The sequence below is a fragment of the Labeo rohita genome, chromosome 18, assembly GCF_022985175.1.
Source record: "Labeo rohita strain BAU-BD-2019 chromosome 18, IGBB_LRoh.1.0, whole genome shotgun sequence".
Taxonomy (NCBI): Eukaryota; Metazoa; Chordata; class Actinopteri; order Cypriniformes; family Cyprinidae; genus Labeo; species Labeo rohita.
In genome coordinates, this window is record NC_066886.1 from 30,233,919 (window position 1) to 30,261,912 (window position 27,994).

Below are 27,994 nucleotides of genomic sequence, written 5' to 3' on the forward strand. Positions count from 1 at the left end.
ATTGCGGAGGCGTGTTTTTCTTTTCACTGTGTGTGTGTCTTTTCTTTTTGTTTGGTTCACTGTGCATTTCTTATTTTATTTCCATTTGCCTGGTGCTGTGTGTATGTTATGTGTGTATTAGAAGATCAGGGGAAATAACGGGGCAATTTGAGAATTTGATTTTGAGAAACTGAGTCATCTACGCTTCCTGTAAAGGCACTGAAGCTCTTTTGTGTGTGCATACACACTCTCACTCTTTCACACAAACACACACACCTGTTTGGTTTTATAACAGCATGGAAGGTAGAAGGAGGGGTTATTACGGTTTTGTAAATAGAATTCATTGCTTTCATAAATCAGCATTTTGAAAAATGCATTTTAATGTAACTTTGTTACTTTTAAAATATGATTATTATTTAAATATATATTTCAAAATATTATTTTTTCAAGTACACTAACACTTTAAATACATCTATCCACATTCGTCCATCCATCCATCCATCCATCCATCCATCCATCCATACATACATGCATACATGTAATAGTAATGATGACTGCTGGTTTAAAAGTCTTAATTCACCTTTCCACAAATTAAGGTGAAAAAGAAATGTCTTAAAAAAGTCATGGTGTTAAATGTTGCATGCATTGCCAAAATCATGAACCTACAGGACGATACGCTGGGTAAACAAAACAAACAAAAATATTATTATTATTATTATTATTATTATTATTATTATTATTATTATTATTATTATTGTTGTTGTTATTGTTGTTATTGTTGTTGATGTTGGAGTGCAGTAATACATGTGTAAAGCTATCAAAGTAAATAATAAAATATATATATATAAATTATAGTAGTAATGGTAAACTTTGTAATTTAAAAAATAATTATATTTTATTTAAATATTTTAATCCTAATACATTTTTACATGTCATTATTTACTGGAGTACACAAATACATTTTATCATGTAATCAATGAATTCAAAGAAAAAAGGCTTCCAGATATCTATAAAATGTTTTGTGATACTTAGTTATGACCATTGTTAGTTTTATGTAAATATTTGAAAAATCAAAATATTGTAAATATTGTGTATGTGTATATATATATATATATATATATATATATTATATGTGTGTGTGTGTGTGTGTGTGTGTGTGTGTATATATATTTTATTTTATTTTTTTTTTACATTTGATTTATTTTTGCCATTTTCGCCTATTATGATAGCACAATATTGTAAGTATTGACAGGAAGTAAAGTGGGAGTGAGAGAAGGTGGTGGGATTGAGAAAGGTCCACAAGCCGGGACTCACACTCAGAACACTTGAAGCGCAGTGGCGCTATATGTCGGCGTGCTGCCCACGAGGCTTTTGGTGCCAACATATTATTATTAAATTGTGTGTGTGTGTGTTTTTTTGTTTTTTTTAACATAATAGTACAGATTGACAGTTGTCAAGTAATGTAATTTACTAGTAAAAATATGATAGATTGCTTGATTCTACTTGGAGTTCAGTTATGATTTTGGTTAACAATAATAACCTCAGTTTTTAGGGAAACTTTCCTCTGTCTTTCTCTCTCTTTCTCTATAAATACTGTTCACTCGGTAGAAAACCAAACAGAAAAACAGTCAAATGAAAAGCAAGTCACCCATCCACTTCAGACCACTCGACTGCCACACCTGGAAAGGGCCAATGATTAAAGAGAAAGTAGACCAGAGACAGAGAGCTGACTCACTCATTTACGTAAACTGATGTCTGCTGGGAACAAAAGAGGATGCAGAAAAGGTCAGCTCTTTATCTCTGCCCGCCGCCAACACGGCGTGCGCAGGCCGAGGACACCACAACCTAAAGCTGTGTGCACTCTCTCTCTCCCTTGTTTTCTCCCTCACTATGTGGTATTCAAGGTTAGGGGATGTTTCAAGGCTTGGGAGGCCTTGTGTCCTCTCATACCACTTAAATGGCAAAACATTTCTGGAGTACTCTGTGTCAGGAGTATGTGAGAATACTATCAGTATAAATGTGCTTTTTGAGACAGTTTGTGGGCGTTTGCTTATACCAGTGTGGATAGAAGCCATATTGCCTTATATAAATGTGTAATTGATTCTAAATATGTTTACATTGTTGTACTTTTGTGTTTTTCTCTATGGTGTCCAGTAGAGGGCGTGATGCGCAGCAAACGTCGGTGTGTGCTGGAGAGAAAGCAGCCGTACAGTGGTGATGAATGGTGCTCGGGGGCCGAAACTGAGGAAGAGGATGAGAAACCCCTTTCTGCCACACACCGTGAGTGCACATACATGCATAAAATACAGCCTGCCAGTCTGAACCTGTACATAAATGCTGTCTTATAAACCTTAATGAGTGTTTCTTCCTGTAGGCTGTTTACACAAACGTCTGGTTGACGTCGTTGTCGTAAAAACACACAGTGCTGTTGATCCAGGGGGAAAAAAAAGCTAAATGTTGTAATTCCAAAAAAAAATAAAAATAAAAATAAAAATAAAAAATAACAAGATTGAACTGAATTACAATAATGAAAACAATTTTGTTTGTACCTTTTTACAGACTACCACAGTTTTTTATATATATATATTCATTTTTTAAATATTTCAAACACTACACCTTGTGTTATATTACATTGGCAATAAATACAGAAAACTAATGCTTCTGCATGAGTGTTTCTAATACAGCAGCTGAGAGAGTGATTTTTCTCTCTTCTGGCCAACATTATCAATCAATTTCTCGGTAACACTTTATTTTCAGGACCAATTCTCACTATTAATTAGCATACATATTGCTAGCATATTGGCTGTTTGTTAGTACTTATAAAACACATATGTGACCTTGGACCACAAAACCAGTCATAAGGGTCCATTTTTCGAAATTGCTTCGAAAACAGGACATTATTTGACCGAGATACAACTATTTGAAAATATGGAATCTGAGGGTGCAAAAAAATCAAAATATTGAGAAAATCACCTTTAAAGTTGTCCAAATGAAGCTCTTACTAATGCATATTACTTATCAAAAATTAAGTTTTGATATAGTTACAGTAGGAATTTTACAAAATATCTTCATGAAACATGATCTTTACTTAATTTCCTAATGATTTTTGGCTATTGCTACAAATATACCCCAGCGACTTAAGACTGGTTTTGTGGTCCAGGGTCACATATTTATGTCTTATCCTGCATGAAATAGGCTATTTTAGACACCTTAATCCAACCCCACATCTAAACTAACAACTACCTTAATAACTGTTAATAAGCAAAGGAAAAGTCGTAGCCAGTAATTCATTAATATTGAGAATTGGACCTTAAAATGAAATGTGACAAATATTTCTTTTGCTTTTCGGAGCTATTTTTTGTAGTTTCTGTTCATCACCGTAACAGTTTACTCAACCATGACAACTTCCACTTTTGAGAACCCTGTAGTATGAAAAAAGTCATTTATTATGAATAAATGAATATTAAGAAAAGTAAAAAAGAAAAGCAAGAATGTTTCAATAAACTGGTAAGTACATTTGTGACACAAAATAACAAAATAATTACAGTAGAAAGACAGTATGTTGTCTTTCTCGTCCAACTAAACTGCACACCATTTAGATCTTGGCCAGCTGTCGGATGTTAAAGCAGTCAATCACTTTTCACTGCAACACCTATACTCTCCTAGACTGCTTTAGTGTCATCTTCAAAGCCTTACATTCTCTGAGCGTGTGTTTGTTTCTGCAAGTATGTTTGTGCATCTGTCAGTTGGTGACCACAATCCTGGAGTGTGTGTGCGCACCCTGCGCTACCTGCTATTCTGTACGAGAGAAAAGTTGAGAAAGAGGCATTCGAAGACTTGTTTGCATAGCAAACAAGAAACAGATAGAAACACAAACAGCCGTACTAACGGTTATGAACTGCACTGCTGCTAACATTAGTTTTTATGCTGATATAAACTGACATTCTGAAAGAAATAAAGGTTTATGTATAAAATGCAGCAGAGCATAATGCATAATATTAAAGATACAAGAATCAACATATGCTGACAGCACTTCAAATTCATTGGCTCTCATGTGTATCTCATGTGAATGTCAAAGTGTGCAAAACTACCACTGCATTGCCATAAAGATAATTGAGCTGGTGTCAATATTTTCAACTGCCATAAAAATGCACATTATTTTAAGCAAATTATAATTTCATGTTTCTTTGTTTTGATTTTGGAGTGAATTATGACTAGGACATGTTTCTGACAGCTCTCATGAGATTCACCCAAACAGCTCCTTAACACAGAAAAGACACTGCATGAAAAAAAAGGAAGAGATAGTTCAACCAAAAACAAGGTTTTGTTGTCATTTAAAGACACTCGTGTCTATCTAAACCCTTTGTGACTTTCTTTTGTGCAACACAAAAGGAGAAGTTTATCTGATTCACAGCCTTTGTCACAATTACCTTTCATTGTACAGTGTAAAAAATGTGGGTTTGGAGAAACATCAGGAGTAAATGATGAAAGAATTTTCTTTTTTTGAGTAAAATATCCTTTTAAAACTAACGCTCATGACTGACAGTTGGCATACAGTTATTGATAAAACAGAAGAAATCTCGGGGGAATTAACAGCTGTGTTGTGCTTTTTTTTTTGTTTATTTTTTCTATACCAGTGAGTTTGCTATTATTAGACTAGTACCTAGTCGTTAGTATGGTTTCTAAGGGCATTCATCAACTAGAGCTTATGGTGTCATTTGTACATGAAAAAGCAACTGAAAAATGATGAACTTAAAAATGTATTGTTGGCATTTGACTGTGAACATGCCATTTAATAGTATTAGAGGTATGACACTGAGCTTTATTTGTGAAGTAAGCTCAGCCTCCCTTATCTGTGTATAAGACACGTGACTGAAGGTGTGCCGTGAAACATTACCTGCACATACGCAACACAACACCCCTAACATACTCCCTATTGCCCTTTAAGAAAAATGTCCTGCTTCGTAACCTTGACCTTGCCTAAGTCATATCAAAATTTTAAAGACAATAGGATGAATCAAAGTTTCCTATTATCTTGTGTGCTGTAACTTCTGTTCAAAAATGTATGACCAGATTTCTATTCATTTAGTGTGACGTTAATGAGACAGAACATGGCGTGTTTGTTTTTTTATTTTGTACAAATCTTCAGTGTTTCATATCTGCCCACGTAAATTTGTGACGTAAATGCTAAGCCATCAGTCGTTTATAATGGAACTGAAGCTCTGGGAAGATTTCTGTGGGATTTAGCTCCTCCTTGTGGTTTTATGGAAGATTTTTTGGTAGTAAACAAACATCTATGTTTTTGGATTGACATTTCTATTGTTGCAAGAAATACAATATGCTAACAATTAAGAATCCATGTTATTAATATGGTAATAATTCAGTACTGTTGTATAATTGATTACCATCTGATCTACCACCACTGACCTCTTTTATTAAGGTAGACTCTGTAGGTGTGAAAACTAATTCATAAATGCATACTGAATGCATAAAGCATACCAGATTCTGATCAAATAAACCAGTAATTCTCAAACTTGTCAGATTACGGAACAATGATCACCTTTACCATCCTATTTGACCTGACAAAATTGCTTTATCAGATCAGTTTTTAATGATTATTGATGAGTAATATTTAAATAATAATAAATAATATTTCATTGCTTCTCTCCACTTAAAAATGATGGATGGATGCATGCATGCATGTTTACAGGTAACTCAGTATGCATAATTGTCAGTTATATGAATCACTGCTTCCAGTGTTTGTAATGTGAAATGTTATTTTGTCAGTAAAACACCACTGACATATGACATTAAGTGTAAATAATGTATGTTACAACCTAAATTTTCTACCAATGCAAATATTTGATCAATCACTTTTTCTTGTCTCTTCTCTCAGGTGAACATGTGATTTGTCCTAGTCAGGGCCACTCTGGTTCATCTGCCACGGGCCATGTTAGTGATCCAGGAGGTGCAGCATTAGGTTCTGGCCATGGACCTGGTATTCGCACAGATCTGCATCCTCGGCCCCCTCAGCAAGTAGTGTATGTCTTCACCACCAGCCTAGCTAACAGGTCAGTCTGATCATTTTTTTCGGTGCCAAAAGTTTCTGCAGCTTAATAGTCTGGTTTGAACAAATGAGATATTTACCATATATTGCCATGTTTAAGCCGGAAATTTCTGAGAAAGCCACAACAAAAGAATTGATTTATGCACGCATTATCTTAGCAGCCAATTTTCCACCATACTCTTTTAACAGAAGTAGGAGTGTGCTTTTAAAAGCCACTGTCACATGACCGTATAGAAAGCTATGAAAATCATAGGAAACAGGTTTTTTCATAATTTCTTTGTTGTTAAGTAGATTTAAGCACCTTTTTTGTCTTGCAGTGCTGCAGAGGCCGTGATGCATGGCCACACAGACTCCATCCTCTTGTATCACCAGCAGAATGTTCCTCGTACCAAGTTGGAACAGGTCGGTCTTTATATATGGACAAATAGTGTACATACATACCCTCATATTTTTGTTATATTAAGTTATAAAATTACAAGAGATTATGTTTGTAATCATGAACCATGATTACATATGCTCTTAAAATATCAGTAGCGTATAAAGCATAAAGTAAAATAATAGTATAAAGTAGAATGGAAAAACTGCATCATGACATCTACACTTGCAGGTGCTGTTTGACATGAGACACTGTATTTGTTTAAATATCTATTTAAATCACAATGCTCATCTTTGTTCCTGTTTCTGTTGTGATGAGAAACAGTACAGTTCAAGTCTTTTGTGATGTATTGAGCTGAGATTAATAATGGCATTAACAGCACCTCTTTCTTTCTCTTTCACATTTTTTTGTATCTGTCTGAGCAGTCTTCTGGCGTTGGAAAACTCTCCAATCTAACCGAGCAAATCAGCTCCAGTCATAGTCCGCCCATTGGCACACCCAAATCCCAAAGTGGTACGCCCCGGCCAGCTTCTGTTGGTGGAGGTATGGGAGGACACCTTCCTGGCACCAGTACTCCTTCTTCCACAGGCCATCCAGATAGTGAGCCAGCCCAAACCCACCGAGGAGGAGGAACATCAAACAGCAACAGCCGATCTGCAGTTCATTCACTGGGTCAAGGAAGTTCAGGCCCACAGTCTGTAGGGGTTTCAGGACCAGAAGGAGTGGACAGGCCAAGTACAATTCCTCACCATGGTGCAGGTGTGTCTCCTTCCTCCAGTCCCTCTGCATTATCTGCACACCGTCAGAGTGAAATGGGCCAGCGTGTAGGGCCAGGAAACACAGATTGCCTCTCTAAGGAGCAGCTGGAACATCGTGAACGCTCTTTACAAACTCTTCGAGACATTGAGAGGTTGCTTCTGCGTAGTGGAGCAGGTGCTGGCCATGAGGAACCAAGAGGTCCTAATGGCAATCCTAATGGCACTAACGTTAACAACAATAATAGTAATGATGGAGGTAGAGGTTTGGAAGATGGTGAGAATGGTGTGGGGAATACTGGTAATTGCCACAGCAACAATGCTGGTATGCCTGGTATGCCCCCTGTTGGTGGAATGAAAAAGTATGAGGAGCCCTTACAGTCCATCATCTCACAGACACAGAATCTTGTGGGGCCTGGACTGGACGACCCGCTGATGGGCCCACACCACAGTATGCCACCACATTCCCACCACCTCTCCTCACCCTCAGGGTTAGACATGGGGCCCCTTCTGGGACCTGAAGGTGTAACACCAGAGCAGCTGGCTTGGAGGAAGCTGCAAGAAGAGTACTACCAGGAGAAAAGGCGGCAACACGAGATGAACCCACACCAACATCCCCAGCATTTCCGCATGATGCCAGAGATGGGCATGCCTGGGGGGCCTCCAATGCTGATGAGGGGCCCCCCACCACCATATCATAGTAAACCTGGTGATCAACAGTGGGGGCCAGGACCAGGGCCAATGTTAGGGGGAGGAATGGGAGGGAATTCACGAATAAAGGACATGCATCAGGAAGGTCCTCGAGGGCCAAGGTTTCTTGGGCAGATGCGAGGTCCTTCAGGGGCTGGGGGTTACCCAGAAAGTCCTGGTGGAGTTCTAAGTATGGAAGGATTGGGGCCTCAGAGACCTACAAGGCCAGGCATGGGTTGGTTAGATGATATGCCTCCAAACATGGGTGGTGGAGGCCCATTTCATGGGTGCTATCCTCCAGGGGGGCCTGGGGGACCTCCCCAGCCCTTTCAGGGTGATTTGGATCGTCCCATGACAAGGGAAGAGATGTTCCGCAGACTCCATAGATTGGACTTGCAACAAATGTCCAGACAGCAGCAGCAGGCAGGGCTAGGAGGACCTAGGATGATAGATAACACTGGGGGACCAGGCTTCCCCAATCCTGGAATGGGAGGAGGCCCGCCCTCCCGTGGCGATCCAATGGACTTTCCTGGTTCTCGGACTATAATGGGCTCTCCTATTGGTGGAGTAGGCAGTGATGGTGGTCCCACAATGAGAGACATAGTTGACTCTCCTTTGGGCGGTAACCTCAATATGAATATGGGCATGAATATGAATCCACAGGGGCAGCAGTTGTTGGCTCAGAAGCTGAGGGGAGGTCCTGGAATTGCCGGACCACTTGGGGAGATGTTAAGCCCTGAGGACATCTCCCGCATTAGGGCTTCACAGAATGGCCGGGGAGGTGCTAACAAAGGAATGATCCCTGGCCCAGATGGACCTCTTCAGTTCCCCAACCAGAGCTCCTTTCCTGGTAGTCAAGGTGATGGCTCATATATGCAGCAGCCAGGCTCTGATATGTTTGGAGCAGACCAGCCAGGTCCTCCCCACATGAGCAACACCTCAAGACTTAGTCACATTCCCATGAACACTGGCTCAAGGGGTACAGACCTTGGTGCTCGACACCCTCCTGACCTGCCCATTAGTGTTAACCCAATGGGTTCCCCAGCGATACCCCCATCTCACCAGCTCAAATCACCCTCTCTTAGTCAGGAGCCATCACCCCTCATGCCTTCACCCTCTGCAGCAGGCCTGAAATCACCCAGCCAACTACCACAGAGTGGTCCACCTCACCCTCCTCTACCAGCAGCCTCTGGGGCTGGAACACCCTCTTCCACCTCTATCAAGTCCCCCCAGGTAATGGGCCCTTCTCTTGGTCTTCGCTCACCATCTGGCTCCCCTGGACACCTTAAATCTCCAACCATGCCCGTTGCTTCACCTGGCTGGAATGCCTCACCCAAGACAATGCCTAGCCCTGGAGGCCCTCCTAGTGTCAAGGTCGCAGGGAATGGGAGCAGCTCCACTGATACAGGTACTGTTACTGATTTTCAGGATTTTGTGTAGGTTTATGCTTTTATGTGATTTACATGTTTGTCATTTTTTTTTATATTAGGTATGTCCCTGCCACCTAGGAGTTCCAACTCAACACCGATCAGTCAGCCTTCTAACTCTATCAATCCTAGCATGCCTTTCACATCCTCACCAGATGCCCCTCCATCCCAGAATCCTTTATCCCTTATAATGTCTCAGATGTCAAAATATGCCATGCCTAGCTCCACTCCGTTGTACCATGATGCCATCAAGACAATCGCCACATCAGATGATGAGATGCTACCCGACAGACCCCTCCTACCTGGAATCAACATGTCAGGTACAGATTTTACAGTACCTGTCAGATCATGAAAGCGATTATTTTTTGTCCTTTCTCCTTGATGCCCTCTTACATTGTTCTACCTTTGCAGTTGTTGTTTTTTTTAAAAGAGCTGTTATTCATTAAAATCATTAAATGTAACTTTTTTTTTCCAGTAGGCAACATGGGAAATCACCAGTCCACACAGATGCTCCTCAGCTCGCAGGGTTCAATGGGACCTCACAGCGGTCCGCAAAGTCCAATGGGAATGGTTCTCCAAGGAGGTCCACAGCTATCCCATGATCCTTCTGGACCTATGCTCCCATCCCCTAACCCTATGGGAATGCCAGGAATGACCTCAGCAATAATGGGAGGTGGAGGGGGACCACCAGATGGAATAGGGCCCTGTAATGTTTCCCCAATGCATCCCCAAAACCAGATGGGTGGATTTCCTCGCATACAGGGACCTCTTCACTCCCCTATTGGTGGAATGGGGCAACAGTACCCCCAGCGCCCTGAAGAGGTCTTACCACCCCAGCAGATGCACCTTCTAAGCAAAGGCATGTCTCACCAGCGGCCTCCTCACCAACCAGACTCTTTTCCATCCATGCCCATGGGTGATGGTCCAGACCTGAGTGAGGTCATCAGGCCTACACATACAGGCATTCCTGAGTTCGATCTTTCCCGTATCATTCCTGCGGACAAGCCCAGCAGCACCCTGCAGTACTTCCCCAAAAGTGAAGCCATGTCCCAGCCACAGCAAAATCCTCACCAGGGCCAGATGCCTCCACAGGCTTCTTCCGCTCAACTTCTCAAACAGCTCTCCTCATCTGGACCTCCCCATAGCAGCGTCCCCTCCTCCAACCCCCATATCGCTAACCTACAGAACATGATGGCTGAGCAACAGCTGCCCCTACACCCCTCACACTCACATTGTGGGATGCGTCCAGGTATGGGCATGCCTCAGATTGGCTCCAGGGGCATGGGATCAGGAGGTGGAATGGGGCCTATATGCCACCCAGGACACATGATGGGCAGGACAGGCATGTCTCCACAACAACAGCTCCAGCACCAACATCACCATCAGCAGCAGCAGGCCATGATGGCCAATAATCTCTTACAACACCCATCCCACCCCAACCGTGGCATGCTGTCTCCACAGCAGCACCCTCATAATCTTATGGCTCAGCAGAATCTAATGATGATGCAGGCTAAGCAGCGGGGCATGGCTCTTCCTGGGGAGCACTTTGGCCAGCAGGGCGCCCTCATGTCCCCACAGGGGCCTATGATGGGACCTCCACATTCACAGTCGGGCATGATGGGCCCCCAGAGTCTCAGACAACGGAGCATGTCACTGGACAGCCCATTGGGCTACGGGCCTGGAAGTATGGCCAACATGCCCTTTTAATCTGGCTTCTCTGTAAAACTGTAAAAACCTTGTTTCTTAATGTCTGTTTCTCATTTGGACATGTTTTTATTGCCACTGACTGACTGTGGCAATCAGATGCTAAAAACATTGGTTTTGAAGTCAACTTTGTGTGAAAAGAAATCTGTTGAGGGTTATCATTACAGTTAAGTAACACAATCTGAAGCCATTTTTTAAGATATTTGTAAAATATGTATATTTCAGATCAATGTGTTTGATTGCAAAGGCGGAAGGAAAAAAGCCTCTGGGTTTCTATGTTCTAAATACATTCTGGCTACCAAACTGTTGTGGAAGGTAATATATAAATATCTATATATAAATATAATATATATATATATCTATATATATATATATATAGATAGTTGCTGTAAATAAGATGCAATTTGTGCTTGTTTGCAACTGTTCTGTATACTGTGTTTTATTAGAAATCTAATAACAAATATGAAAAAAAATCTGTTCACTTACTGTGTTGACCTCGTTTGATGCTTGTGAGGGGACAATTTGACTGACAATCAGATTACAAAAAAAGCACAAAGAATTATATCACTTTTTATTTCAAATTATTTGTTTACAGAACCTTTTTTAATCTGGTATTTAACATAATCCATTCAAAACAATGCAAAGCACTACAGCATTTCAGGTACAGTGCTTATTAATGAACTTCAACCTTTGACTGACAGATTGTCCAGTTTTATAGGATTTCATGCGCTCACAGTATGTGATTTAAGTCATGTGCAGTGATTGGCTCAGTGTGCAGGTAAAGCTGTAAATCACAGATAGTTGGCGATTTTAAGATAAACAAACTGTACAAAAATGTTCAGGTGCCATTAGATATATTGGCTGCTTGTTGTGGTAGTAACAGCCTCTGAGACAGATACCCTGTTCACATTTTTAATGCGCAGACCTGGCAGGCATACACGCAGGCACTTCATCTTTGCTAGCAACTGCAGGAGGTCTCTTCGGAAACGAACCCCGATGAAAGCATACAGGATTGGATTCAGACAACAGTGGAAAAAGCCAATGCTCTCTGTCACCGTCGTCGCCTGATCCAGTGTGATGCGAGCATGGCAGTTCGGCTCAGGCACAGCACTCACCGCCACCAGGGTATCTATAAAAATGGTGATGTTATATGGTAGCCAGCACAGGCAGAAAACCAGTGTAACCAGTAGGGCCAGCCGAATTGCTCCCTGTTTCTCCAGACTTCTCTGGCTTTGGCAAAGAGTGATGATAACACAAGTGTAGCAGTACACCATGATCACCACAGGCAGGAAGAAGCACAGGAGGTGTGTGATGAGGTGGCTGGTCAACTTCCAGTTGTTTGCAGAGATGCCAAAATTGCTGTCATAAGTACATGAAAGCCTGGTATGGTTGTTCTCGTTTTCCTCCACAGACAGAAACACCATATGGGGAATGGTCACAAATAGGCAAAGGAGCCAGAGCAATGCACAGGTAAGGTGAACGGTCCTAGGCCGACGGGTCTGGAGACTGGGGATGGCGTGCACAATGGCAAGGTAGCGATCGAAGCCGATGCATGCCAAAAGCAGACTCCCGCACACTAGATTTAGGCGATTAATGAGGCTTACTAGCTTGCACAGGAAGTTTCCGAAAAGCCACCCGGCTATCCCTTCAGTAATTGCAAACGGTAACGTAAAGAGGAGGAGCAGGTCAGCCAGTGCCAGATGCAGCAGGTAGATCTCTGTGATACGGAGGTTCCTCCGCCGTTTTAGCAGAACGGTCAAAAGAAGGCCATTTCCTGTTAGGCCGAGGAAAAAAACCACACCATATACAAGTGGTTGAAACACAGTGTGAAACAGATGCAGTGGGTTACTTTCATAGTTGCAGGTGTACTGTACTCCATCAGAGGGTCCTTCTGTCGTATTGTCGTAGTCGCTGAAAAAGTCTTCCTCAATATTCTGAAAATACAACAACAGTTGATTTTTTTTTCTCTAGACACTGCAATATTTACAATAGAAGCTCCAATATAGATCAACCTAACTAATTATTTGTATTATTATTTGTTCATCAATTGCATCCTTTAATCTTTATTAATCATTTGCAATTTATTTCTTACTTTTTAACTGTAAACAATTAAGTTGCATAGAGCAAACACATTTATAACCACTTGTGGCATCTACAGGAAGCTATTTAAAGGAAATCTCACTTCCTGTTTTTTTTTTCGGTATTTCAAATTAAAATAATAATTAATAGTACAATTAATAATAATATTAATAACAATAATAATAATAATAATAATAATATATTAAACTCTGATTAAGGCAAACACTTTTTTTTTTTTTTCCACAAGAAACAATCTAAAGATACGTAATCAGGGCTTATGTAAAAATGTGCAATTTAGTACAATTCAATACACATTTTTTCTATTCATATATTACAGGAGGAAAATTAAATCATCAATGATTACCGGTCCACAAGAAATATCTAACCATAAATCTAACCAAAAAAGAAGAAGGAGAAAAAAAAAAAGTTGAGGGTTTGTAAATACTCACTAAAGTGACTTTCCCTTGTATTTGATCCATGTTTGTCTTGATGCGTGTGACCAAAGTATTGTTTCAGAAATGTGCGTCTTTCACTCTGGGTTTAAAGGAATGCAGTGTTTCAGCAATAAAACCCCTCTGAACAACCAACCCATGATTTACGCTCAGAGTCTGAAGACACGCCTTTTTAAAATATACCTCCTCAAGGGCTCGCATTCACCTTATTTGAATTCTTTTCAAAAACAATGAGAGAAACCCACACATTTCCTTTACAGAACATCCCCCACTAACCTTCAGTTCAGATTTATACAGTACTGATTGCACTAAACTCTGACATTTTGATTTTTTCTGAACTGATCATTATTGTTGGAAGCTGCAGCGGTTTTATTTTTAGCACATGGCTGACCAAACCTTAGCACCTTACTGTTTTCTCAGCAGTCAGGCTTGATAACAGAAACCTATTTAAAGTCTCCACTTTAATGCATAAGTAACTTCAGCACATTGCATACATATAACAGCAATTTGTGGACAAATATGAACATATAAAAATAAACAAATATAAATATATGCCTACATATGAATTATTTTATAAAACTAAAATTGCAATTGTTTTATTTGCATTTCTTTTTAAATTAAAAATAGCAGATAATGAAGAAAAAAATCATTGCACTTTGGACACTACATAATTACCCATATTTATTTATTTACTTTTATCATTATGTAGATGTTTTAATAATAATAATAATAATAATAATAATAATACTTTTGAGTGGTATAGTGCAAATGCAACCAATGCAAATACATTTTTAAAACATAGCTATGACTTCTGAAAGTCAACCAACCATTTTGTTCACATTACGGAGCTGTGGGTGTTTTAGGTTTCCCAAGTCAAAATATGATTAATTACAAATATTATAAATGTGGACTTATATATATAATATGATAAGTTGGCTACACACCAGTGTTATAGTTAATGCGTCTTACTAAGGAAAACATCTCTTTCACTATTACTCATCTTTGGGTGTTAGATGTACTTGGATGTACCTCAACACCTACAACACTCTCGGTGAGTTTTGCACAAACACTGCTCACCTTCTCTCTCTCTCTTAGAAAAGTTTAAAACTAGTTGTGAAAATGATTGCTACATGCATGGGCACAATTATGAGCATATGAAGCTTGTTGGAGTGGCTATAGTTTACTACGTAAAGAAAAAGAAAAAAAAAATATTACCACTATAATGAACTTTGTAGGTAATGAAACTATAAAGTCCATTTACCAATTTTGCAAACAGCTTGTCTTGCGAAGCTGAAGTCCAATTCAGTTCATTGTGTGCATATACATAAGTCTAATTGTTATGGAGGAGTCATTCAGCTGCTTAAGGCAATTAATTAACTACATCTGAACCCTACAGGTGTCCCTATCAACAGATTCCTACTTTGTGCACACCAAACCTCCTTAACACATAAAATAAGTAATAATAATAAGCATGTTTTTACGCATCCAAATTAATGTCACAAAGCTTTAAATCACATGAATACATACATCACCTACCAATTAATCAAACACAAACATGTTGACCTAATTAAATGACTCACATGTCAGGTTTCTGTCAAGAGCAAAGACAATAACAAGCTCAGGTAAGAAATAAACTCTGCTGCCATGTCATTATGATATTTTTAAGGAACAAGTATAATTGTGATGATCTCATACACCTACGCAGTAAATAAAATTCAGTGCACATTTGCAATATTGTTTTAAAAACAAGATATCTAAAATATTTTACATGTGTTTCAAATGAAAAGAGCAGTAAAAATGCTTTTACTTAATAATCTTCATACGCGTGTTTTTGTGGATTAGATGGGGCTCTCATGTGACTGATTATGGGAGGGTTTAAAGATGACTGGAAGCCATCTTACACACTCGCTTTACACCCCTAAATATATGTCACAACTCTACACCTATAATTCACAAATACAAACACACAGAAAGACATTCTCAGCCACATTTGGTAAGTTTGCAAAAGGTTACATTTATGTTGCACGTGGTGCGATTTTAAATCCGTTTTGTGGCTTCTTTGTAGCCAAGTGTTTACATACTTGTCTGTGGTGTCTTTTTAAAATGTTCGGCTCAGTTAATGTTACAGCATTCGGAGAATTGCTTTAGTATGATGTAAATGTTATATATCTAATGTATTATTGTTTATAAAATAAGTGTTTAGTCATTTAGAGCGTTAATTGTAAATCTTTGAGTTTGTTCATTCGCGTGCGGCCTGCGTGTGGACGCAGAAGCTAACAAGCTCGAGCACAGAGCTAATATTTTTCTCTCACGCAGCTCAAATATTTAATTTTACAGGTAACAGAAGCAACATTAAAACGACATTATTATAGCTGTATTTTCTAACTGTTTAAACAACATCCTACTGTTAAAACCTGACTGATATAAAACCACCAGCGGTAGCTGCGTAGCTAAACATTAGCATTAGCTGCGTGACAGCGAGCTTGACGTTGTGTGGACGCAAGACGGTTAAAATATAACAGGGTTAACTAAATAACAACGGCGTTACATTGAGATATTTTGGTTTACCGTGTTCGGTATGTGAGTTTCGTGAACTATGGACTTTCGGTTCACTTAAGCTAACTAAAGTGCGTTTACGTTGTCTCTAATTTTAACCAGATACCACAGCTGTTTAGCCAAAGTGCCGCTGCACCTGTTTTACAAGCACAACATCAGTGAAGTCATCTTATTAATGCATTTGAAATCTGTAAATACCTGCGTGTGAGTTAATATGGGGCCTATCGTGTTGACTTTGTGCCAGCTGCTGCTGCTGCCATCATTACTGTGGTCAGTTTTTACATTTAATAAGGTTTGTGGTTTGGTTCATATGTACAAATCTTTCACGTTTCTGTATAATTTTTTTCTGTAGTGTTTACTCTTCTGCTACTCTGCTAGTTTAGTAAAAATGTGTTACCACAGATTAATATCGCACATGATAAATTACTCAAATTGGTCTGTATTAGTAATGGGTGTAATAATCAGGGCACATTTTGACATTTCGAGCTTATACAACAGTAAAACAACATTAAAAACACAGCCTTGCTTGTTTGTCAAAAATATAAAAAATATTTTGAAATAATAATTAAAAATGGAGATTTGTGAATCAAGTGTGTATGTGTGAGACAGCATGTTTTAAGTAATTTATGTATCAATATAATTTATGCAATGTGGAGGATATTATCAAAATTATTTAGAATATTTATAATATTGTTTTGAAAGTGTGGTACTAGGATGATCGTTAAGGTAATGTTTTTGAAAAGTTAAAAACAAACTGATAACTGTAAAGTGCTACAATTATGTATGAAATGGAACCTTTTAATGACTTTATTATTATTATTGGTGGCACCTGGTTTGTCTGAGAGTCTGGATGCAGGGTGCCTTGCTTTGAATAGGCTGGGAAAACCCTGCCCTATATAATTGGTATCAGTGTTGACTAAAATTGTGACTTGTGGTTGTGTTTGACATTTAATATTATGTGCTTTTCGGTGTTCTTTCTCTCACACAGGTGGAAAACCTTTGAAATCGTTTATGTTGACTAATTGGAGAGAAAGGAATGGACAGAATAATAGAAAAGACTAACACTGGCTTCCTGCTCCCTGGTCTGTGAAACTTTCCTTGTGCAGAGGAGGGATTCACTCATTTATGGAAGGATAATTGAAGCTAATCTTCCTGCTTATAATATCTGTGACCTGTTGCTTGAGTGACATTGACACTGAGATGTTCCACAAGAGACTTGCATATTGAGGAACAAGGAACTGGTGAAAAATATCGCTTTAACTTTTTTTTCGTGCGCTTTGGACACTGAGAAAGCTGTGGGAAGGACAACTTGCAAATTGTTTTGCAAGCCCATTAAAATAAAGTATTATCTCCACTGTTGTTTATTGTCACTCACTGTTTGGAAGAGAGAATATTTAAGTCATGAGTACAGCCAGAATGGAGAATCCAGTGATTCTGGGACTGTCGAATCAAAATGGCCAAATGCGAGGCTCGGTGAAGCCAGCGGGTGGTCCTGGAGGAGGTGGAGGTGGGTCCCAAACAACGCAGCCAGCCCAGGTCAAACCCTCCAGCACAGTCAACAATGGCAACTCCCAGCCTGCACCAACAGCCAACACTATTATCAAGTAAGTCCTTGAGGAAAGTGCAAATGATGTTGTGAGTGCTGGTTTACTGTGGTGGTGATTGGGATTTGATGTCATTTCCCCCTCCTCTTATCAGGCCTGGGGATGACTGGAAGAAGAATCTAAAGCTTCCTCCAAAGGATTTGCGCATGAAAACTTCAGTAAGTCCGTATCTAACGCGTGTGTTTGTGTGTCTCTTAAAGTATCCTCTGAACCAGAATCTTTCACTGATGTGCTGCTTGTGGTCGTGAAATTTACAGGACGTGACGGCGACCAAGGGAAACGAGTTTGAGGATTACTGCCTGAAACGGGAGCTGCTTATGGGCATCTTTGAAATGGGCTGGGAGAAACCGTCACCTATACAGGTAAAAGGCAAAAAGAAAAAAAAAGGTGGCAAATATTTCAGAACTCAGTCTAGTTTTTTAGAGCCAGTTACAAATACCAAGTGTAGGGCCCTATGAATATATATAATTAATCTAAATATAATAATAATAATAATAATATTATTATTATTATTATTATTGTTATTACTATTAAATTATTCTATATATATTTATTAAATCTCATATATATTATTATTAATTTTTTTTTTTTCCCCCAATTTTTCAGAATTGATTTCATTTTAATGGTCAGTTTTGGTGGTCAATACTTAATTCAAGTTGTGAAACTTGCATAGTTTAACAGAAATTTCTTAGATGTTTTTAACCACAACAAATGTAGAGCCTTGTGAAATTACTTTTAACTTCTCCCAAAGTTTTTTTCTTTCCTTGATTTGTTACAAATACAAATGTATTAAGTGATTGTAATTAAATGCATAAATAATGAACAATTTTAATGAATCAAATTAATGAATAGAATCAAACTAAAATGAGGTTTACTCTTTAAAAACAGAGTAAATTGCATTTATTATTTTAAAAATGTGTTACTATTATTATTATTATTATTATTATTATTATTATTAAAGTACATTGTGTTGTAATGTTAGTAATGTGTTTTTGTGTGTGTGTCAGCGTTAAGTAAAATGTTTTTTATTCTGACTGGTTATCTTGAAGTTTCAGTGTGTATCTGATTATACAGAATCATAATCATCAATTTTTTTTTTTTTTTTTTTTTTTTTTTTTTAAGAAATTGTGAAGTGAATCCTTAGCAGCTCTAGAGAGGATGTTCATGTCCTCAAAGTGAGACAACAGGTGCTGAAAACACTACAAGAGTCACGCATGCTTGAGCATGTGTAATAGACGAAACCGCGCTACTCATTCATGCAGAAACGTGCAGAACATGCAGACATTGTATTTAAATGGCAGGCAAATTAATAGCAGTCTATAAATTTATTATTTTTTATTTAAACTGCCATGGTTTAACTGAATGTTTCTTACAGACAGTTTAGGCTTGTTAACCTTTTTGTCTATCAGTGACCATACAGTTTCCATCCACTGTAAGGCAAGAGAAGCCTGCGTTTAATCAGGCCCATCTGCTCATTACTGTGTTCTCACTCGTTCCTGCAGGAGGAGAGCATTCCCATTGCGTTGTCTGGGAGGGACATTCTGGCCAGAGCCAAGAACGGCACAGGAAAAAGTGGCGCCTACCTCATTCCCTTACTTGAACGCATTGACCTGAAGAAAGACAGCATACAAGGTCGGTGACTATCTTGGTTTTGGCACAGTTACAAGAATTCATTAGGTTTCACAATTATAGGTTTTACATGCTTTCTCTATTGCGTTTAAGTGACTTCATACTTCAAATGTTTTCTCCAGCGTTGGTTATTGTGCCCACTAGAGAACTGGCTCTACAAGTGAGCCAGATATGTATCCAGGTCAGCAAACACATGGGCGGGGTTAAGGTCATGGCAACTACAGGTGGAACCAATCTCCGTGATGACATCTTGAGACTTGACGAAACAGGCAAGTGTTCATAAATTGGTCAGAAAAGTTGTAAAGTCATTTCAACTATTTTACGTATACCTTTTCATAACACTGACTCACGCTGGATTAAATGCTTCCCTTTGTAGTGCATGTTGTCATTGCCACTCCAGGAAGAATTTTAGACCTCATCAAAAAGGGAGTGGCCAAAGTCAATCAAGTACAGATGATCGTGTTGGATGAGGTGTGTGAAGAGCTTTATCTTGTAGTTATGCTAATTACCAGGTTAACTGCCATACAGTAATTCTCATATCTCTTGTATATTATTGAGTAGGCAGATAAGCTCCTGTCACAGGACTTTGTACAGATGATGGAGGAGATTCTGAGCTCTTTGCCCAAACAAAGGCAAATTTTGCTGTACTCTGCCACCTTCCCACTGAGTGTGCAGAAGTTCATGGTAAGCCCACTGATGTATGCATTTTATGCATAAAAATGAAGTATGCATCTTAGTTTTTATTAAAGTATACACTGTTTTAATTGTAATTGAACTGCGAATGTCACTAACCAGTTACCAGCTTACACATGAAAAGTTATGATTTGCTGTGCATGAGGTTCATAAATTAGCCAGTGGCTGCTTGATGTTGGCCAAAATCATAATCATGCTTTTTAAGAATTTTTACACTGTTGTAGTTACATTGTAGTAAATAAGAAAACTACTAAATATTTGTCTCCTGCACCACTAGCGTGTTTTTATTTTTTTTATTTTTTTTCCACAAAGTTTCCATGGCTCCCAGAATATTTTATTGTATTAATATATACACATGCAATATGTCAAAAGAACAGAATTTTAACTTTTAAACAACAACAAATGTTTTATTCTATAGGGCCCTGTGAAATCAGTTTTATTTTTTCTCAATTTCTTTTTTTCTCTGTATCTTTTTTTTTTTTTTTTTTTTTTTTTTTTCATTTTAGTTTTTCTGGACTCCTTTTTAATGGTTAAATTAAATTTTATTAATGTCTAATTAATTAAAATCATGAAACTAGTACAATTTAACACCAATTCATTAAAAGTTGGTTAAAAATGTTTAGAACTCAAGTAAATGTTGTTGTTTTTTTTTTTTTTTTTGTTTTTTTTTTAAGCATTATTTGAGTGCATAACTATTTTTTACAATAGCCTTATGAAATTATTTTTTTTTCCAACTCAGAAATTCTGTGTATTTAAAGTTTTCTGGTTATCAAATGAAGGCAAAACATTGATTTAATTTATCTTTTAACTAAGGAAAAATTAAACATTTTATTTTTGCCAAATAAATGGGATTTACTGTTAAAATGGAAGACACATTGTAATTATTTCTTTAAAAAAAAAAAATTAACAGTAGTAAACTAGTAATAACACCACGAGAGTCACGCATGCTTGAGCGTGTGTAGTAGATGAAACCGTGCTACTTATTCACGCGGAGACGTGAATAAGAAATATGAAGAGAAATATGCAGACTTTGTATTTAAATGCCAGTCAAATTAATAGCAGTCTATAAATGTGTGTATGTATGTGTATATGTATATGTGTTTTAATTTTTTTTTTTTTTTTTTTTTTTTTTTTTTAAACCGCCACTTCAACTGAATGTTGTGTGGTTTTTTTTTTTTTGTTTTTTTTTTATGGAAACTGTAGTACTGCTTTAGTACTAAAGCTTAATCTTTTTATGCAATTGTGTTCAAAGTAGTGTTGTACGATATACCAGTATTTAAAAAGTATATTTTAATAAGAGCCGTATTTCAGCGTGTCTGTGGTATTGAATGGCGCAGATGCGCAGTTTCATATAATATAATTATATCATAAATTAATTCTTTATCAAATCTAATTATCCTTTATAAATTCATTAGAGATGCTTTTGGTTATTAAAATGTAATGAAATGATTGTAATAGATTCCAGAAAATGAATGGAAAACAGAGATTCACAAACAAAACTGAATTTGAGAAGAATAATAAAACGTATTTCATAGGACCTTAAAAACGAAATTTTTGTTAAACTTTTAATTAATTGCTGGGGGGGGTGAAATGATTTGTTTATTTAGAGAGATTAAATAACTATAATTTCCACTTGGATCATCTATTATTAAATTACTTTTCCTGTTCTGTGTGTTTTTTTTCGTAGTATCGGTTCAGTATCGTGATATTTTAGTCCGGTATCGTATCAAAATTTTGGTATCGTGACAACACAGGTTCAAAGGCTGTCTTATTGTTCAGAAAGTATTAATATACTCTGTATTTGTCAACAGAACACCCATCTGCAAAAGCCCTATGAGATAAACCTGATGGAGGAGCTGACCCTGAAGGGTGTTACTCAGTATTACGCCTATGTCACTGAAAGGCAGAAAGTCCATTGCCTTAATACTCTGTTCTCCAGGGTAAAAACCTTATGGTCCTTCTGCATCCCACACTTAATCTGACTAAGATTTGAAGACTTGATTGCTGTCCTCTTGACTGTTGGAGAACATGCAGGCGTCCATTTTAATGTTTGTTTTTGTTTTTCAGCTCCAGATCAATCAGTCTATAATCTTCTGCAATTCATCACAGCGAGTGGAGCTCCTGGCAAAGAAGATCTCTCAGCTTGGATACTCCTGTTTCTACATTCACGCCAAGATGAGACAGGTGGGAATAAAGGGGGCATGTGGTGTTACCGCACTGCTGTTGGCTGAGTATTGAAATAGAGCAAGTGTTTATGTAATGAATTCTGAAGGATATACAGGATTTATCATTTTAATTAGTTTGGTTTTATAAACCAGCCAAACTGTTGACGTTCTGAATTATGTGTCTTTTTATGCCAATACAAGTTTTAAATTTTCCTTTAGGAACACAGAAACCGCGTGTTCCATGATTTCAGAAATGGCTTATGTCGAAATCTTGTCTGCACTGGTGAGTACACTTGGAAAAAATGTATGATTACTTTTTCATGATAGATGCGTTAAGTTAAAGTTAGTAGGAATGTAACAATGCAAATGGAGCCAATTGAAAATCGATAACAATGTGGTGATTTGATTTATAGGTTGATACACTTAAATGAATTGCAGTACAGTTGTGGTATGCGGGTTTATATGAATGTATCTCTGAGGAGAACCAGCTGACCTCAAAAGTTTAGATGGCTTTTTTTTTATTTTTTTTTTTCCCATCTTGCCTCTGCATAATGTACATTTTAATGTAATATTTATAAGCCCAGCTGTTTAGTTTACAGTGATAACCAAGGAAATGCAGCTCTTCCATAAGCACCACCTACTTTATAGAGTGAATGTGTTTTCACTGAGCATGTTTGCTGTTTTTGATTTCATGTGTTTTTTTTTTTTTTTTTTTTTTTTTTTTTTTAAAGGGGGGATGAAATGCTTTGTTTTAATAGATAAAATAACTATGATCTCCACTTGGATCATCTATTATTAAATTACGTTTTATGTAGTATAGTTTTACAAAGCTAAAGTCAAACCGTTCTGTTTTTGCTTCAGATTTTGAAATTATACAATCTGATTTAAATGGGAGAAGAAAAAAAAAAGCGCTCATGCAGCATGTATGCAGCATCTTTGTTCGAATCATGATTAAAAAAAAATAGTGGTTACTTCTAGTGTTGCACGATATACTGGTACTTAAAATGTGTTGTGATACCCTGCCTTTAAAAACGGTACGATTCTGCATTTTACTAGTACCAGTACTTTAAGAATGCGTTTTAATAAGAGCCGTATTTCAGCGTGTCTGTGTTAGTGAATGGAGCAGATGCGCAGTTTTGTTTACTACGCACGTACGTGTGACGCTCCCAGTGTTTTCAGCCTCTGCCACCTCAGTATATGAGTACATGAACACATTAATATAATGTCTAGAACTGCTCTGAGAGTCACTTCATGAGCATTTTACCATTTCTTATGCGGAAAACTATCATCATATAATGAAGATCCTAAAGGTCTTCACAGCAACCCGTCAAAATAAAAGTTTGGTTTAACTTGACAGTCAGAAATACTGTTAAGTAATATTAATATATTACTTAATGTAAAGAGAGTACTACTACTACTACTTCTACTACTACTAATAAAAAATAATTAAAACAATGTTTAAGGAATATTTACCAGAATTTATTTACCAGAAAATTACAGATTTCATAGGGCCCTCTTTATTTTATTTGTTTCTTTGTTTTATTGTAGTTGTAAAACCCATAGTATCGGTTCAGTAGTATTATCGTGATATTTTAGTCGGGTATCGAAGTCAATTTTGGTATCATGACAACACTACTTACCTAATTTTAAATGGAAAGGGCACAGATGACAACCTTAGTTTTAGATGGACTGAAATCTAGGATAAATGTACACATAATAAATTACATGAAATCAATCTAGAAATTTCAAACTTTTCAAAATTATTTATTTATTTTTTTTTACAAACAATTATTTTTACATTTGGTGGTTAGACACTGATATAAAGGGGACTATTAAAAACAAAAACAAAATGTAGCAACAAAAGGAAAAATACGATGACAAAAGATATCCAAGTAAAACATTATAGCAATGCATGTTTTGCAAGATTCCCCTTTCTGTCAAACATTTTATCAGACTGTCCCTGCTTTTAATGCATGTATAAAACTCTTATGGCGCGAACTTGCTTAAAAAAAAAAATCTTGTGTATTATAACTTGTTTATTTTTGTTTTTATTGTATTTTAATTTTTTTTTTTTTTTTTTTTTTTTTTTATAATTGTTTTTGCCTTGAAAATAGCCTAAGATGCTGACATGGCATTAATTAAAAATGTACTACTACTAATACTTAGTTTAGTTATTTGACACTTTGACAGTTTCACAAAGGAATGTGACATTTTGTCTGAGAAATAATAAAAGAAAAAACACTTTTGTCTTGATTTGTCTTAAAATCTCATTTTGTTAAATGGAAAGAGAACCATATTGTAAAAAGAAGTATGGTGACTCGCATCACATTGTGAGTTGAATGAATTATGTCCCTAAATAAACCAGAACTTGATAAGCTTTAATGACTACCCTATTTTCTCTTTTTAGATCTCTTCACAAGAGGAATTGATATACAAGCTGTGAATGTGGTGATCAACTTTGATTTCCCCAAACTTGGGGAGACGTACCTCCATCGCATTGGCAGATCTGGTGAGTAAGGTTTCATTCGCTCTGAGATCGAGTGCTGTTGCATTGGAAATGTCACAGTTTGGCAGGCAGGCTTTTGAAATGTTATATGACATTGGCCTTCTTTCCCCCCAGGCCGATTTGGACACTTGGGTCTCGCCATTAACTTGATCACCTATGATGACCGCTTTAACCTGAAAGGTATTGAAGAACAGCTGGGTACTGAAATCAAGCCTATTCCCAGCAGTATTGACAAGAGTCTATATGTGGCCGAGTACCACAGTGAGAGCGGAGAGGAGGTTAAACTGTGAGCAGGAGAGGTGAGTTCAAACACGAGTTCAGTCACACTAGAGCTTACAGTGTACAAGTAAGATTGATTTTTAATTTTTTTTTTTTTTTTTTTTCTTCTTCTTTTCTACCCCCTCCAGATCACCAATCTTTAGTCCTCTATCCCCACCTTTTTTCCTTCCCTACTGTGTCTAGGGAATAGGGGACTTTTTTTTTTTTTTTTTTTTTCCTCTTTAAACTATATCTTCCGTCTGTCTTCCTCTTCCCCCACTTTTTTTTTTTTGCTTTCTTTTTTGGTGCCACCACAAGGAATGTGATGTTGCGACGGCCCAATAATCGGGAAGGACTCATGGCCTAATAAAGGACTGCTGCATTGATATTTTCATCCTGAAGACTTCAGATTTCTTGAGGAGGGAAAGAGGGGACATGAGGATGTATCACCCAAGAAAAAAACGACTACTCATCGCCTGCAAGCACATTCTCACCCCACTCTCTGTTCCTCTGCTCATCTTCATGTTTCTAGTCATTTGAAACAAGTGCCTTAACAAGCAGTCTAACTTGTTCAAAAAGTAATAACCTGATTTTTTTTTTTTTTTTTTTTTTTTTTTTCCCTCATGACTCTTCATTTTAAGACATGGTGTTTTTCTCTGGCTTTTGGTATTGCTTGTCTGCCCCCTCCTGTTTGACATCAGAAGAATAGTTTTGCATTTGCTACCTGTAGATTTTTCGGGGCAACGAAGAACAGGATTTCACAGCGGGAGAGAGGATGGGGTGGCATGTGTGATTTGTGCAGTCTCTGACATATTTGACTATGGTGTGAAGAGAAGCCCCCTGGAGAACTGAGATGATATCAGTGGGCATAATGACAATAATAGGGGCTAATGTTCCTGTGGCAAGCTTTCAGAAATCCCACAAGGCTCCCAATGGCTTTTTTCCTTCATCCGCTCATGGAACATGCCATGCCTCTAGAGACCCGTATCTCTTTCCCCCTCTGTCTTCAGTGGGCCAACACTAAGAGACTTGACCAGACTCAGACCAGCCTTTCTCCTTGGCCATGAGGACTCCCGCTTCGAGACGAATGTGGACTTCTTTGTCTTTTTTTGTTTCTTTTTTTTCCCCCTTCCCTTTCCTCCTGATTTGTGCAATTTTGCATTCTTATTGGGTGGGCACTCTGTCCTAAATGTGCCATTTATACAGATCTGGCACATTGTAAACATTTTGTAAATACTTCATTTACTTTTTTTTTTTTTTAAATTGGATTGTTTTAAAACGAGCTAAAAAGGCTGGATGACCATTTGAGAAGAATGTTGGAAAGATCTTTTTAAAAAAAAAAAAAAATCAGGATTCTGTCAGCACTGGGTGGCACTATTTAGCTTATGCCCCCCCCCCCTTTTTTTCCCCTTTGGGAAATGAGTTTAGCAGAGTTTACCAGTTTTGTTATAACAAAAAATTGGGCTTGTTTTAAATCCAAAAATACCTTGTTTAAAGTTGTGTGTGCAAGCTTCTAAGCATTTCAGTAGGTGTTCAGTAGCACTTGTTCACTCTAAATTATTAACTCTCATCCTTTACCCAGTGTTGACAAAAGTTCCTGACATGGGTTACTCAAATAAATGGCCTCATTTAAGGGTTGTGAAAACATGAGGCTTATTTGCGTTCCAGCCTTTAGCTTGTAACACTGACTTATGAGGCACTCAGCAGGGTCCCCTAGCCTGGGCGACTCTAAACATGGAGGTAATTTAATATTTTCATCATGTAATAGTGCTACTCGCTGCAGTGCAGCTCGAATTGGCAACGTGCAAAAATGTTGAATTTATAAGCGAGATGTGTAGCTGTTACATGGGTCTGTGTTCTCTAGGACATGACTTTAAACAGACCGTTTGGGGTGGGAGGATTGAAAGAGTTGGATGTTCACATTGGAAAAAGGAAAAATGGACAAAAAAAACACAACTGGATGCCAAGACTTCTAAACGATGGACTGACATAATGTAGCGGCAGAGACATGCAGTGCATCGTGAGTCAGCAGGCTTTTTTGTAACAAGACCATGTTCTTGAGATGCTGCACAGACTTAACAGAAGAATCTAAACCTTTGCAGTGTGGGCTGCACTTAAGTTTGAACTTTAGTTCAAGGGTTGGGCAATAATACGGGCTGCACATGTTCTTGGGAGCACTTCCTCGGTTAGGGCAGAGGTGTATAGACCGAAGGGGAGATTTTTGTTTTTTGTTTTTTTTTTTTTTGTTTTTTTTGTTTTGAGGAAGTATTGTGGTCGGGATAAGGGTATTTAACGTGGGATGGGTATCTGGGAAATTCATGGGTGCTGATAACCAAATGATTTCATTTTCTTTTGCAGCAGAATATTTATCCCCCTCCAAACACTAATAGCCTTTTTTTTTTTTTTTTTTTTTTTTTTTTTTTTTTCTCCTTGTTTCTGGGGATTGACAGGGGCTTGCTTGAGACACTTTAGCCCTTCTGCTGCTTTTTGAATAAGTTATGCATTTTGACCCATGATGTTTTGAGGGTTGCCTCTTTATGGGGTGGGTTGGAGGTTGGGAGGGATACAGTTTTGCCTTTTGTGATTATTGGCACAGAATTTACTTAATTTTACGTTGGAGTTTAATATCAACAACGTCCCCGTTAGAAGGTCAAAACAGGTGAGATGTTTTTTTTTTTTAAATGGATTGGCTTTGTCTACTGTGGCATGTTGCTGTTACTTTTCCCTGATACAATTCAAATTAGTTCTGTGTGATTACCAAATTATGAGCAAAAATTATTTATCCCATATTGTAGAACATGCAACCTTTTCCCAGTGACATTTGCTGAATCCAAGCTTGTATTCTCTTCTCTATAGCGCATATCCCTTGGTGTGCACATCACCAGTCTAATCTGTTTTGGTTTGTTGTAGGGATTTTAAACATCTACCCATAGAGAGGAGTATATGAGTTACTGGGCTTTTTGGCAGCAGCCCGGTGTTTTTCAGTAACCACTTGCCGTGAAAATCACGGTTCGTTCCTGAGATGCTGTAAAGCAGCATGTGATTGGATGTGCT

General features: G+C 37.8%; 3 protein-coding genes across 8 annotated transcripts in view; 2 read left to right on the forward strand and 1 right to left on the reverse strand.

Annotated features, from left to right (window-relative positions):
- The window catches only part of bcl9l (bcl9 like), a 59,365-nt gene extending 47,930 nt beyond the window's left edge, over window positions 1-11,435 (forward strand). Inside the window, exons 4-9 of one of the 5 annotated variants that reach the window (XM_051135266.1) lie at window positions 2,137-2,259; window positions 5,876-6,050; window positions 6,364-6,448; window positions 6,848-9,275; window positions 9,357-9,614; window positions 9,773-11,435. In XM_051135266.1, coding sequence (XP_050991223.1) covers window positions 2,137-2,259; window positions 5,876-6,050; window positions 6,364-6,448; window positions 6,848-9,275; window positions 9,357-9,614; window positions 9,773-11,001 — 4,298 coding nt within the window. In that variant the 3' untranslated portion in view covers window positions 11,002-11,435. Of the gene's footprint in view, window positions 1-2,133; window positions 2,260-5,875; window positions 6,051-6,363; window positions 6,449-6,847; window positions 9,276-9,356; window positions 9,615-9,769 lie in introns of all 5 variants that reach the window. The other 4 variants (XM_051135263.1, XM_051135265.1, XM_051135262.1 and 1 more) reach the window with 4 other exon arrangements.
- A 144-nt stretch (window positions 11,436-11,579) lies between these two features.
- On the reverse strand, window positions 11,580-13,665 carry LOC127180907 (C-X-C chemokine receptor type 5). Its single transcript, XM_051135301.1, has 2 exons — window positions 13,527-13,665; window positions 11,580-12,932 (listed from the first exon to the last, which is right to left on the reverse strand). The coding sequence occupies exons 1-2, from the start codon at window positions 13,554-13,556 to the stop codon at window positions 11,847-11,849; spliced, it is 1,116 nt and encodes a 371-aa protein (XP_050991258.1). The 5' UTR covers window positions 13,557-13,665; the 3' UTR covers window positions 11,580-11,846.
- A 1,739-nt stretch (window positions 13,666-15,404) lies between these two features.
- ddx6 (DEAD (Asp-Glu-Ala-Asp) box helicase 6) lies at window positions 15,405-27,994 on the forward strand. 2 transcript variants are annotated; one of them, XM_051135297.1, is made up of 14 exons: window positions 15,405-15,522; window positions 17,074-17,689; window positions 17,784-17,847; window positions 17,947-18,051; window positions 19,192-19,321; window positions 19,441-19,587; window positions 19,695-19,789; window positions 19,880-20,002; window positions 21,823-21,951; window positions 22,079-22,195; window positions 22,396-22,459; window positions 24,584-24,685; window positions 24,797-24,981; window positions 25,090-27,994. In XM_051135297.1, the coding sequence occupies exons 2-13, from the start codon at window positions 17,487-17,489 to the stop codon at window positions 24,970-24,972; spliced, it is 1,455 nt and encodes a 484-aa protein (XP_050991254.1). In that variant the 5' UTR covers window positions 15,405-15,522; window positions 17,074-17,486; the 3' UTR covers window positions 24,973-24,981; window positions 25,090-27,994. The 2 variants fall into 2 exon arrangements, with proteins under 2 accessions (XP_050991254.1, XP_050991255.1); XM_051135298.1 differs by lacking the exon at window positions 15,405-15,522 and adding an exon at window positions 15,531-16,377.